Source organism: Pelobates fuscus, chromosome 5, assembly GCF_036172605.1.
Source record: "Pelobates fuscus isolate aPelFus1 chromosome 5, aPelFus1.pri, whole genome shotgun sequence".
Taxonomy (NCBI): Eukaryota; Metazoa; Chordata; class Amphibia; order Anura; family Pelobatidae; genus Pelobates; species Pelobates fuscus.
Window position 1 is genome coordinate 12,730,865 of NC_086321.1, and position 13,554 is coordinate 12,744,418.

Genomic DNA, 13,554 nt, shown 5'->3' on the forward strand with positions numbered 1-13,554 from the left:
TTGCATAAAATTCAGACTTCAATGAACAAATTAAGGATTTTCAAACTCAGATTTTTGTTTTAAAGTATTATTTTTCTCTAAAATGGGAATTATGGAAAAGTGAGAATGAAATTGCAAGTTTTGGGTCGAAGTCTGGGCGGTGGAAAATGTAGCTGCAGTTGAGAATTATCCCAGTATGGTGAGTTTTACACTAAGATTTATAATTTTGGGAATCTGGGAATCCAACCGGACATTAAGATACAGATATTACACCAAAAGTGTAAATGGATAAACAGCTTGTTAATGAATACTAATTACAGACTCCCACCCTCTGAAAACATACCACAGACATGATATACTGCACCTAACGAAACAAACGTTACATTGAATCGTGTCTGTACGCAGTGTCTGGTATTAAAGGAACACTCTGGGCACCATAACAACTTCATTTTGGTTATGTGAACTATCCATTTAAAGAGCAGATATCGATGGGTTAAAAGCAGGTGCAGTATGAACTCCACTAACGTTAAAGGGGGGTGTATATATATAAACCATTTTTTTTTTTTTTTTTGGCAGTAGGACTGTGTATGGTCTTCAGGGCAGGGTTAGGGACTCGGACACACCCAGCAAGCTGCCTTTGGGGCTGATATAAACCAAGCCTCAGATCAGAGCTGGAATTGTCAGGTCAAAAGTAATATCAGGAAAGAAGCTGTGCTGCTGTACAGGTAAGTGATCCTGCGCTTAGTATGAAAAGGGGCAATGGGAATAAATAAAATGATTAGAGACGGCTGGGGGAGAGATTGAAATGTGAATGGATTTGTATTTTGGTATCACTGCTGTCAATGTGCAACCTATATATACATTTTTATTTATTTTTTACATTTGTATTTAGCATTTTTGTTTCCATTCTGTAAAATTCTGCTTGCAACTTAATTAGTGCAATGTATAACTTCCTGTGTCTTAGAATTGGGCATATCATGCTGTCACATTTATTATATTCGTTCTGCTGCTCTGGTAATGATATCGTTTAGTCTATTCGTGTCCTCCGCACATCTCACATGACTACAGAGCGGAATTTGTTAGCATCCACAATTTAATAATAATAATAATAATAATAATAATATTATTTTACATTTAGATTGTTTGGTAGTCAGGTGTGTGTGTATATATATATAACATTTAATAATCTCACTCCAACTTTTGTGGATTTTGTTTGGTTTTCAATTTATAATTTTGATTCAGTGTTAATTGTTTGGTTTGATATATATATAATTTTTTAAATGACTGTTTTGCCTTGAGGACTGGGTGAGGACAAATCTTCTGTAGTATTCAAATGTATCTCACTCTGGAGATCTTAAATAACACATGATATATGTCTCAAATCCTCCCACTCACCTGAACCTGTCCTCATTTAGGCTCTGTGTAAAAATGAAAGCTCTTGGGGGTAGTGTTGTTTTTTGGTTCGCGAATGAATAAATTGAATAGAACATTCTATACATACAAAATCTAGCCAGCGCTCTACAGATGTGATGGAAGGCTGGATGCAGTAATGTTGGGGTGTTTGTGAGTCTCCAGCTCTGGGTTAGTATGCCCTAGGGTTTCTTCATATTTTGCATTTGCAGTGAGCATTTCAGTGTCTGGGTTTGTGTGTATGGTTCATTTTCTACATGTATGCACTTTGCACTCTTTTCTATGTAATATTATGTGTGCTTTGAGTTTACTTTTCTTCACATGACTTATAGAACAAGAACATTGCCTGGCTGTTAGGTCATGGCATGATCATCAACAATGACCTGTCACTCATTGTGGTCAAAGTTATCTTGCTAGATATGGTCCAAGTGGTGATTATGGCTGTAGTTGTATCTCCTAATTGATCTTATTTAGGAGGAATGGTGCATACCTTTGGGCCCAAATCCATCAGTTTCTCTTCTATCCTAATGTTTCTTTAAACTACAATAAATGTGTTTAGAAATCAGGCTGTGTCATAGACGCGGGCACACCCCGTTGCCCGCACAGTGTGCCTCCATGGGCCGGTAAGGGAAATCAAATATCGCCCTCACCAGCCCACAGGGAGGGAGGAGAATGAAAAGAGGTTCCTTTTTGCGAGGTCGGAGAGTTGCCAAGGGTTCACTCACACTAGGACCATCAGGGATGGCAGCAATGATTCTTCGCCCTCCCCTCAGGCAAAAGGTAAGAAGGGAGGGGGGCTATTTCCTAATCTGTCCCCCTACCCCCACACACCATCCCTCCAAACAGATTAGCACCCTCACACACAGTACACCAACAGCGCACACACAGTGTGTATGTGTGTAGCTGCACACGCCTATAGGCTGTCTAAATTAGATACGTTGTTCTTCTTCATTATATTTTAGTTATAAATTGTTAATATTAAGTACTTGTTATTAGAACAGCCCCATCTCTGCCACACTCAAACATGTCCCTCTTTGTCCATTTGACATGATGGGAAATATGGCTTTTCCTACTTAGACCATGAGTGGATGAGAAGGCATGAGGCAGCCTCACCCGAGGGAACAGGAAGGGAAAAAGGTGGAAAAACATCTGAACGTAATAGTGTTTCTCTAGGGGCCCAGATTCCATGCTATATCCTCTGATGAAATGGCTCTTCTCTTGCATAGAACTGTAAATAAACGGTTAGCTCAAGATTTTGTTTGTTTTGATGCCAACAAATGCAAGAAAGCCAAACTCTTTAACTGTGTTCCATGCATGCCCTGCATTTTCCTTGGTACTAAGCCATCTTCATCCTTCATACTTGTCATCAGGAGTTTTATTTAGCAAAATGGGAACTGTCAATACATTTGCTAATTTTGGGCAAAAATAGACAAATCTAGAAGAGAGAAACTGGCAAATCTGCTCACACCTGGACCGTTTTCCAAGTTTGCTGCCCCAAAACTTTCCATTTCCACTTTACTGAATACGACCACCGGTCTCCGCTGTTAGCGGTTCATATAACAAAACCTGCAAATAAAGCATTTTCTGTAAAACACTGACATTATAGTATTCTGCCTAGTCTATAATAATCTATGTACTGATTACATGAAGATGACTACAGAACCATCCAACTAAATGTCATGGGAATTTTTATTTTTTATTTTATTAAGAGTATTCAAGTATGCTGAGTTGTGAAGAATTCTAGTAACTTGCCCTGACGTGTGTGTGTGTGTGTGTGTGTGTGTGTGTGTGTGTGTGTGTGTGTGTGTGTGTGTGTGTGTGTGTGTCTGTGTTTAATGAGACCATAACCTTGAAACCTTCCAGCTATTACACTGATTTAACATGTTAAGAGTTAATGACTCTCTGCTATAAGTCTCAACTTGTTCTACTGGCCTCTGACTTAACTTGTTAAGCATTTGACGCTCTTTCTAGGAATGTCATCAATCACATGACAAACGACAGATCAGAATCACAGGAATGGTTGCCGATGCGCTGTCTTCCAGAGTTCATATTTCTATTTTATTGATATGTAGAAGATGTAATGTTTATGCACGGAGATGACCACTTTTGCAAATGTAAGCAACGGAGTGTTGAAAATCTCCAATGCGGTGTGTGTTCTGTTCACAAAACTGTCAGACAACATGCACTTTTTGTTTTTGTGGTTTTGTTTGTGTTTTTTTTTTTTTTTTTTTTTTCTGCTTTGGGTTTTTTCCCTCTTTGGGAGACTGGACAGGCAAGTAAAAGATGAGATTCAATTCCCACAAACAACTTGTATATGAAGTCACTTTGAGTTAGGGGTAACTGTAAATGAAAAGGACTTCAAAACAATTAAGATAACAAATTGGGCAACTAACAGTATAAAACTACCCTCTGCTACAGCAAAGTAGGGGGATTTCATGTATTAAGGGATGTTGATTAATGTTATCCAATTATGACTTTTGCTTCTTATACATGTGTTGTAAAGGATATTGCAGAACTAGAAAGAGAAACAAAATAAAGGGGATGGAAACCCCTTAAGGCTGGAAACCTAGTTTGTGTTCTAACCTGTCCATTAGCTGGAATAGACACCAGACAAGAGCTCACCCATTGAGACTGGAAGAAAGGCGTTTTCACCTACTGCAGAAGAAAGAATTCTTTACAGTAAAAACAAAAAGATGTATGAACCCAGAATATTTACATATATAATATATGAGCAGGTTGTTGATCAAAGGAGAATATAAAACATGAACTTTTTTTTTTTTTTTTTTAATGGAAGTTAGATATTTTAACAATTAAAGATAGTAATTAGAGATGAGCGGACACCTGGATGTTCGGGTTTGGCCGAACCTCAGCAAAAAGTTCGAGTTCGGACTCTAACTTGACCCTGAACCCCACTGAAGTCAATGGGGACCCAAACTTTTGGGCACTAAAATGGCTCTAAAAAAGTCCTGGAAAGGGCTAGAGGGCTGCAAACAAATGTGGGTAGGGAAATCACTTAAAATAACATAAAAATTTAAATTGGGGTAGCCCCTAAAATATTGGGACATATAAAAAAAGAAAACAAAGAATAAGTGCACTTGAGTATAACAATGGCTGGGTGAGGCCGGTATAAATGTCTATTCTGCACAAGGTACAGACAAGTCTGGTGGGATCCATGCCTGGCTCATTTTAATAAACGTGAGCTTGTCCACGTTGGTTGTGGATAGGCGGCTGCGCTTGTCTGTGATAACGCCCCATGCCGTGCTAAACACACATTCAGACAATACACTGGCTGCAGGGCAGGCCAGCACCTCCAATGCATAAAGGGCAAGCTCAGGCCATGTGCCCAATTTGGAGACCCAGAAGTTGAATGGGGCATACCCATCAGTCAGTACGTGTAGGCGTGTGCACACATACTGTTCCACCATGTTGCTGAAATGCTGCCTGCTGCTAAGGCGTTCCATATCAGCTGGTGGTGCTGGTTGTTGTGGCGTGCTGACAAAGCTTTTCCACATTTCGGCCATGCTAACCCTGCCTTCTGAGGTGCTGGCGGTGCCCCAGCTGCGTTGGCGACCTCTTCCTTCTCCTTGTGCTTCCCCTGAGTAAATAAATTGGTGTTCAAACTCAAGGAAATCGGTCTAGATGAAAATGCTTGTTCTTGGGTAGAACATTGGCTTAAAAACAGAGTACAGAGAGTTGTCGTTAATGGTAAATTTTCAAGCTGGACAGAGGTGGCAAGTGGTGTCCCTCATGGGTCTGTTCTGGGACCCCTTCTATTTAACATTTTTATAAATGATCTTGAAGTCGGCATTGAAAGTCATGTTTCAGTGTTTGCAGATGAGACAAAACTCTGTAAAGTAATACAATGTGAGCAAGATATTAATTTGCTGCAGAGGGATTTAGACAGACTGGGGGACTGGGCACTCAAATGGCAGATGAAATTTAATGTTGAAAAATGCAAAGTTATGCACTTTGGCATAAAGAATACACAAGCAACGTATACCCTTAATGGAAGCGAATTAGGGATAACAACACACGAAAAGGACTTGGGAATTGTTATAGACCATAAACTATGCAACAATGTGCAATGTCAATCAGCAGTGGCCAAGGCCAGTAAGGTATTGTCATGCATGAAATAGGGCATTCATTCTTGGGACAAGAATATAATTTTGCCTCTTTATAAATCACTGGTAAGACCACATATTGAATATGCTGTGCAATTGTAGGCACATGTTCTAAAGAAGGATATTATGGCACTAGAAAGTGCAGAGGCGGGCTACAAAATTAATAAAAGGAATGGAACATATCAGCTATGAAGAAAGGTTAACACATTTAAACCTATTTAGTTTAGAACAATGTCGCCTGAGAGGGGATATGATAACATTATACAAATATATTTGGGGCCAATACAAACCATTGTGTGGAAATCTATTCACAAACCGGACTTTACATAGGACACGAGGTCATGCGTTTAGACTAGAAGAAAGAAGATTTCGTCTAAGGCAAAGGAAAGGTTTTTTTTTTACTGGAAAAACAATAAGGATGTGGAATTCTCTACCTGAAGAAGTGGTTTTATCAGAGTCCATACAGATGTTCAAACTACTAGATGCATATTTGCAAAAACAGAATATTCAAGGATATAATCTTTCAATGTAGGGTAATAACTGCTTGATCCAAGGATAAATCTGACTGCCATTCTGGGGTTGTAACGGCACCCCAGGCATAAAAAGGGGTTAAAAGCCATTTAGTAGATCTTCCCTACACCGAACCGGAGAAGCATATGAATTTCCAGCAGAATAGGAAAAAACGTACGACTAGGTTTACACTCCTAGCAGTCGAACTGGAACAGCATACAATAAATCCCCTCCCCCCCCCAAGAACGAGACAAGGCTCTGTTTTGAGGGTCAAGCAGGAACAGACAGAGCTGTGGGTTTATTGTTCTTATATATACATTCTTAGTAACACCCACAGGGTTCTAGACAACCAATAAACACGTACAATACATTCCCACACAATCCTCTCCTCTTCCTGTGATACAATTGCCTTACACAATGGGTAATGTAATTATCACAGGCAGAGAAATACAGTTTTTCCACATTATTCCTAACTTTAAAAGTATGCATCACATTCACACAAAATATACATTTTCAGAATCCGCATACAAATACAAATACAAACATACGTCAAAATCATACAAATTGGTCCAGTGGATGAAAAGATAGATCAAAGTTCCACAGAGTCTTCTATCCTGGAGATAATTGAGAAGTAATCCAATTATCTCCAAGGACAGAGGCAAAACTCCATTGAACACATGGCAGCAAAAGACAATAAAATACATAAAAATATATAACTGTGTAGCTATTGCATAAAACAGGTACATTCAACATATCCCCAGATAGCTTAGATCTGAGCGCACAATACTGAATGGCGCTCAGATAACACACATACAGTTCAATTGCCATGGAGCCAAAGTCTTTTATTACACGAATAGGCTCCATGGCATAGCTATCTGGGTTAAAAGAGTTAATTCAGTAAATCCGAGAATCTACAGAACGCCAGGGCAGAAATACATGAATAGACCTTTCTGCATAGGAAAATAAACTACCGGTCCATAGTCAAAAGGCAGCAGGCAGGCAACCAGGCTCCTCCAATGCACAGTGGCGAGATTGGTCTCGTCACTGGGGTCAAGAAGGAATTTTTTTCCTAGCTTGTTGCAAAATTGGGAAGTGCTTCAAACTGTGTTTTTTTTTTTTTTCCTTCTTTTGGATTAACAGCAAATAACAAATGTGAGGAAGGCTGAACTTGATGTACGCAAGTCTCTTTTCAGCTATGTAACACCAGAATTCTGTCCTAATCTGTCCCTCACAGCTGCAGTATCCTCTCTCTACACTAATGAGAGCTCATGTGACTCCAGTTTATATAAAGGCTGGGTCACATGCTGCACTGGCCAATCACAGCCATGCCATTAGTAGGCATGGCTGTGATGGCTTCTAAGGGCACACGAGTCAAACGCTTGTTGGCTGGCTGTCCTGCAGCTCTTCAAAACGCGCCATTAAATCGCCGAACCCGAACTGTGACTGAAATGTCCGGGGTCAAAAAATCGTAATGTTTGGTACGAACCCGAACTTTACAGTTCGGGTTCACTCATCTCTAATATTGATTGATTAGATTTCTATTTATAGGAGATTCTAAACTTGTTGTAGACTCTTTGGAGTCTATGTAAGTATTTCATTCGTAACTAATAGTACTATCTAGACTCTGGAAAACACACTCCAGTAGAAATTAATTAATTTACACTGTGTGGAACCTGAACTCCTTATGTTAAGTTACCTCTTACAATCTATTAAAGCCCAGATTAAAGATCTTGAGGAAAACCCTGAGGGGTCGAAACGTCGATCGGATGATGTAAACCCTTTTTTTGGAAAATAAATACCGAGTAATGATTTATTAAGACCTGAGAGTGCATCTCTTATTGCTTTATATATATCTTTCAACGTGGGATAGCACCTAGGCATTGAAACTACCTTATTGAGAAAGGGTGAGTGCCAAGCTACAGATATTTTCATATATATATATATATATATATATATATATATATATATATATATATAATTTTTTTTTTTTCAATATTTAAAATGTATGAAGCGTTTTAAATTCTCAAAGGACAAAGTCCTAAATCTGCCCGCACACACACTCCCTGACTTTATCTTGTATTCACAGGTTGACTACAAACATGGATCCTGCCACATCAGAAAATGCCCCAGGTGAGTCCATTTTTTAAGTTATTTCTTCTACTCTTGAAAGTCCAGTTGTGGCAGCGTGGATGGAGATGCCCTCCAACTGTCCCGAGAGAATTAGTTAATGGAATGTAATACCATTTTCACCCCCTTTCCTTGGCAGACAAACTCTGTACTGATTGCTGTATTAAACTGGATGTATATGTAGACTTTCTGCCAGATTTGTGTTAAACATGTGCTGGCGTTTTGTTAGTTCGTATTTTCTTCTTTTACTCCTATCTCCAGAGGTTGCAGTCTCTGAAGCCGTACCTCCTCAGGATTCAGAAACAAAAGAACCAGAACCGCCCAAAACAGATACAGAACCTGGTAAGTTATTTATTTGTTATCATATTTTGCTGAATGCATTGTAAATTATCAGAACACGACTACTGCTAATGGAACATATTAGACTGAGTTTCCCAATTGGTGTTCCAAAGAACAAAATTGGGGATCTGCAGTGAACTGCCCATCGGTGGCACATGCACTCGGGGTCACCCGATGGGCATTGCTACACAGGGACCTAGTCAGCGCCACAGCTGATTGCTAATTGCGTGATCAGGCCCCCGTAGTATGGGATTCGAGGAGGAAGAGACTTCCTCCCAGCTTCATACAGAAAACGCAGTGCTGAAAGGAGAGGGGCAGCAAACTCCACACCAGCAAGTCACTCTCCTGCAAACAGGTATGCTAACAGGAGGGTGACTGCAAATATAAAAAATGAAGTTTGTATTGGAGTGTCACTGTGTATATGTGAAGTGCGTTTGTGTGTATCTCTGTGCATACATCCTAGCAATCAAACACCAACATAACATGAAAACACACCCCTGCAAACACAAACATTACATACAAAAATATCCCTGAATTCAAACTCCATAATTATATACAAACACACCCCTTCACTCAAACACCAATATTACACACATGAATTTAAAAGCCAACACTACAAATGCTAAGTACTACAATCTGTTTACCGTATAAGTCGAGTTTTTTCGGCACATTTTTTGTGCTGAAAAACCCCAACTCGACTTATACTCGATTCAATATCTGTATTATGGCAATTTACATTGCCATAATACAGACAAGGGGCTGTGTAGGAGGAGGGTTGGCAGGAAGCGTTTACTTACCTCTCCTGCAGCTCCTGGCAGCTCCCTTCTCCTCCACTCCGGTCCGGTCTGCTCCCCTGTCAGCTCCCAGTGTATGTCTCGCGAGAGCCGCGGGGTCATAGCACGGCCGCAAGACTTACACTGGGAGCTGACAGGGGAGCTGCACGGACCGGCGCGGAGGAGAAGGGAGCTGACAAGAGCTGCAGGAGCGGTAAGTAAACGCTCTGCCAGTCCCCCTCCACTGAACTGCCAATGCCACTGGACCACCAGGGAGTGAGAGCCCCCCTCCCTGCCATGTATCAAGCAGGGAGGGGGGACGAAAAAAAATATAAATAATAATAAAATAAAATAATATTTAAAAAATAATATAACACATTTTTTATTATAATAATAATAATTAAAAAAAAATTATAAAAATGCCCACCCCACACCAAGGCCCACCCCACACCACAGGAAAAAATTATTGGGAATCCCTGTATTAGACATAAACTAGAGATTATAACGTCTGTAGAGATGTCAGGCTTATTTGATATTGAAACTTTTGTCATATGTTTAAACAAAAGTCCTGCTTTATACCAGCATTGTGCTATGGTTCTAAAACATAAAGGAACACTACAGTAACTGGTTATAGGGATTCTCCAGTATATTTTCCTGGCACTGCAGTGCCCCTCCCATCCGAAGTTACTGAAGGGGTTAAAACCCCTTCAGTGACTTACCAGAGTCCAGCGCCGATGTCCCTCGACACTGGGTCAAGCTCCACCTTCTCTCCTCCCCAGCCGACCTCCCCTTGGATTGAATAACACTTTCATTGCTTTCCTATGGGGATTTCCTCAACACTGGAGGTCCTCACATAGCGTGAGGAGGTCCAGCGTCGTTTTAAAACACTTCATGTTCTATGAACACGGAAGTCCCTCTAGTGTCTGTCTAGTAGCTGGTCACTAGAGGACTTAACCCCGCAATGTAAATATTGCAGTTTATGAAAACTGCAATAATTACAATTACAGGGTTAAGGGTAGTGGGAGTTGGCACCCAGACCACTCCAATGGGCAGAAGTGGTCTGGGTGCCTGGAGTATTCCTTTAACTAAAATTAAGTTATGGTGACAATAGAATATATACAAATAGGTGTAACTAATACATTCTAATATCAATAATAGTCTGCAACACAAGAAGAAAGAAGGGCCTGTGACTTGAAATAGAAAAATCTAAAAAAAAATACCACTGTGTGTTCACTCAAAGTGTAAATGTATCAGCAATTAAAAACCCCAAATTTCAATGTAACCAAAAGTAGGATATATAGTGTCCCACTGAGGGAGACTAGAGGCAGGGGCTCCAGTAGCCTAAAAAAAGAGGGGAAAGGAAACCCAACCTTTAATCAATCTATGGATATGCATAAAAGAGAAGGGGGAAAAACAATGGGATTGGTGTCTGGTGAGATATGAAGCACTTCTCTTATATGAATGGGAAAACCTAGCATCAAACAGTCCTGCATAGTGATCAAGGGAGCCAAATTATGGATAAATAGAAACACTGAGTGCAAGCAGATCTGCACCAGAGTGTGTGTAAGAACTGATACCGGAGAAACTGACGGAAGCCAAGCACAGAGAGATGGACACAGGTTTCTTCAGGAAGGAAGAGATTCTTTATTGGATCACCGATCGGGACTCAGAGGGACTAACGTCACCAAAATACAGCAATTCTGAGCCCCGGACAATAGTGCAGGCTCCTTATATAGGCACATAACTCCTCCCATATTAAGCTCCACCCGCACATTCTCTTAACCAATCAACACAAATAAGAATTAACTTCCTGTTTGACCGCATGGCTTGTCCAGCACAATGGAGGAGGGGGAATACTACATCCTGTATTCTTGCACATGCTCCGTACACTACTGATCGTATCTAGCCTCGTGCAACCAACTGATCGATACGTCAGCATATGCACGTACACATGCCACGTGGTAATCTTGGCCTACTAAATTATTTTTACTGAGATTCCACCACATTCCCCCCTTTGATGCCTCTTGATATTTTACAATTACTTGAGGCATCACTTAACCTTGGTTTGCATACACCGCAAGTTACCATGAACCAGACCAGACTTATCTTATGATGTGAATCTTTTAACACTCATCTTCCTGCATTGGTTCTCCCTGATCTAGAGCCTTATACTTATAAATCGCCATTATCTGTGCAGCAGCCTTCCTCTCTGCTATATTTCCTATCAGGCTTTGCACAGACCTAACTACTAAGGGTATAAGACACGGCAGGAGTAGACAGAACATTAAAATCAGTAGGACTCCACCTACCACTGCCTTAAGCCCTCCAAACCACTCATACCAGCTACCAAACCAACTACTTGGATTATACCCTTTCCATACCTGAGTAGGCACATGCGCTAGTTTAACCATATGGCTAGTAAGCTCAGCTATTGCTTGCCCTTCGTCATCTATTTGAAGGCAGCAATTGCTCAGGTTAAACTTCCCACATACACCTCCCTCTACTGCCAAAAGGTAATCCAAGGCTAATCTATTTTGGTAGACTGCTGTCCTCATCCTGGTGTTATGCTTCGCTAGAAGATTGAGCGCTTGCGATGTCTCGTTGGTGATAATCTCAACCACCGCCTGTAATCTTATAATTCGGTTGAGCATATAAATAGGGGTTCTATAACCAAAGGTACCATCCTCAGCCCACGTGGCTAGCCCATAATAATCTATGATACGCTGGGGAGGCCATTCATTATCTTCCCAGGTGCCTATCTCTATGGGTCCCCTTTTCTTCCTATGATTCACATCATACACTTTAACTCCCAAAGTCTCACCTGTTTCAATCGGTAACAAGAAGAAGGATGGTTTGAGCATACCCAACACACATGCCCCTTCCCAGTCCTGTGGCAACTCCGAATAGGCTTTCTTACCACAGATCCAGTACAAATTTGCTGGGGCTCTCCAGGTAGATGTGATGGATAAATCAAACCACACATCCTTTAAATTGGCGTATCTAGCAAACGGGTTAGATGGTTCTGAGACATTTGAAGCCGACCACCAGGTTGTATTCTTTGTATCATCATCATAAGCTTTTTGCCCTAGACAAGTTAATTCTCCTACAGAAGTATTATACATTATTCCTTTCCTTGCTATGCAAACATAACCTATGATGGAGGTCTTTAATCTCCACTCAGATTTACCTCTAACACTCATATGATAATCGGCTTGTGTAGATATTAGTTGGTCAACTGCCTCAGAACCGGACATTACCTCCTTTGCTTCCCAAGGCCATTGGTCTCCCATGTTAGTACCTCCACACACATAGCAGTTGGTAACATTAAGACTACCGGCAATACTTTCGGCTAAATCGATGAACAGGTTTTTAGCATTATGGGGGATCTTATTATCTATACTCATCTCTTCATAAAAGGAATGGTATACTTGATGAGTTTGGGAGGATACCGTATCAGTCTCTATCCCTATAAACAATAATGTCCCAGGATCTAAACCCGTCCTGTATATCTGAAACCCAAATAAATTGCCATATTTGTCTAAGAACTTATCGGGGTTATTTATAAGTATATGGATGGGATTACATTCCATAGACTTACAATATGGGCTAGTCGGCAACTTAGTCACGATCATGTCTTTGTCTACTGTCTGTCCCCAAGTCGCCCACCCCACACAAGACCAATATGGGCAAAAGTTATAGTCTTTATTTGGGCATCTAGGACTTGCATATTTATTTTTACTACTGGGACAAATATATTTATCATTAGACCCATACGTCCTCTCCCATCTAAGATCCCCACATACATTCCACGGCTTTCTACCACTCGATATCGCTTTACACGCATCAAATAGCAGAACACCCGAAGAATGTACGGATTCTAACACCGTCTTATTAATTAGGGTCCCCTGAGGATCTCCATTCCTGAGAGTCAACCAAATTGTACGAGGTTGATACTCTGGACTGAAGCACTTAGGTTCTCCTACTCCTAAATGGCACACACTATAGTCTATATTTAAGTATCTACATCTCGATACATCTCCTTTACACTCGTATTGTGAATGCCAAATTAGGGTTTGGGAAATATGATTACCTGTTCTCGTAGTCTTAATGCATACCTCACAGCTAGGAGTGTCGGTACCTCTACCTTCCTGAATATAAAAACACATATAAATAAACACTATCAAAAGCACATCTTTCGCCGTCATCCTCAGTCTTCGTCCGTGCGAAGGCGCCTCAGCCTCCAGGATGTGAGGGCTGCAGGGAATGGAGTTCTGCTCGTCTTCACAGGTGTCCCT

General features: G+C 40.7%; 1 protein-coding gene across 1 annotated transcript in view; it reads left to right on the top strand.

Moving 5' to 3' along the window:
• Positions 1-589: 589 nt before the first annotated feature.
• LOC134610573 (protein TsetseEP-like) overlaps positions 590-13,554 on the top strand; it is a 40,284-nt gene continuing 27,319 nt past the window's right edge. Inside the window, exons 1-3 of the mRNA XM_063453574.1 lie at positions 590-704; positions 8,107-8,150; positions 8,409-8,489. Of these exons, the coding sequence (XP_063309644.1) occupies positions 8,120-8,150; positions 8,409-8,489 (112 nt within the window). The 5' untranslated portion in view covers positions 590-704; positions 8,107-8,119. The remainder of the gene's footprint in view (positions 705-8,106; positions 8,151-8,408; positions 8,490-13,554) is intronic.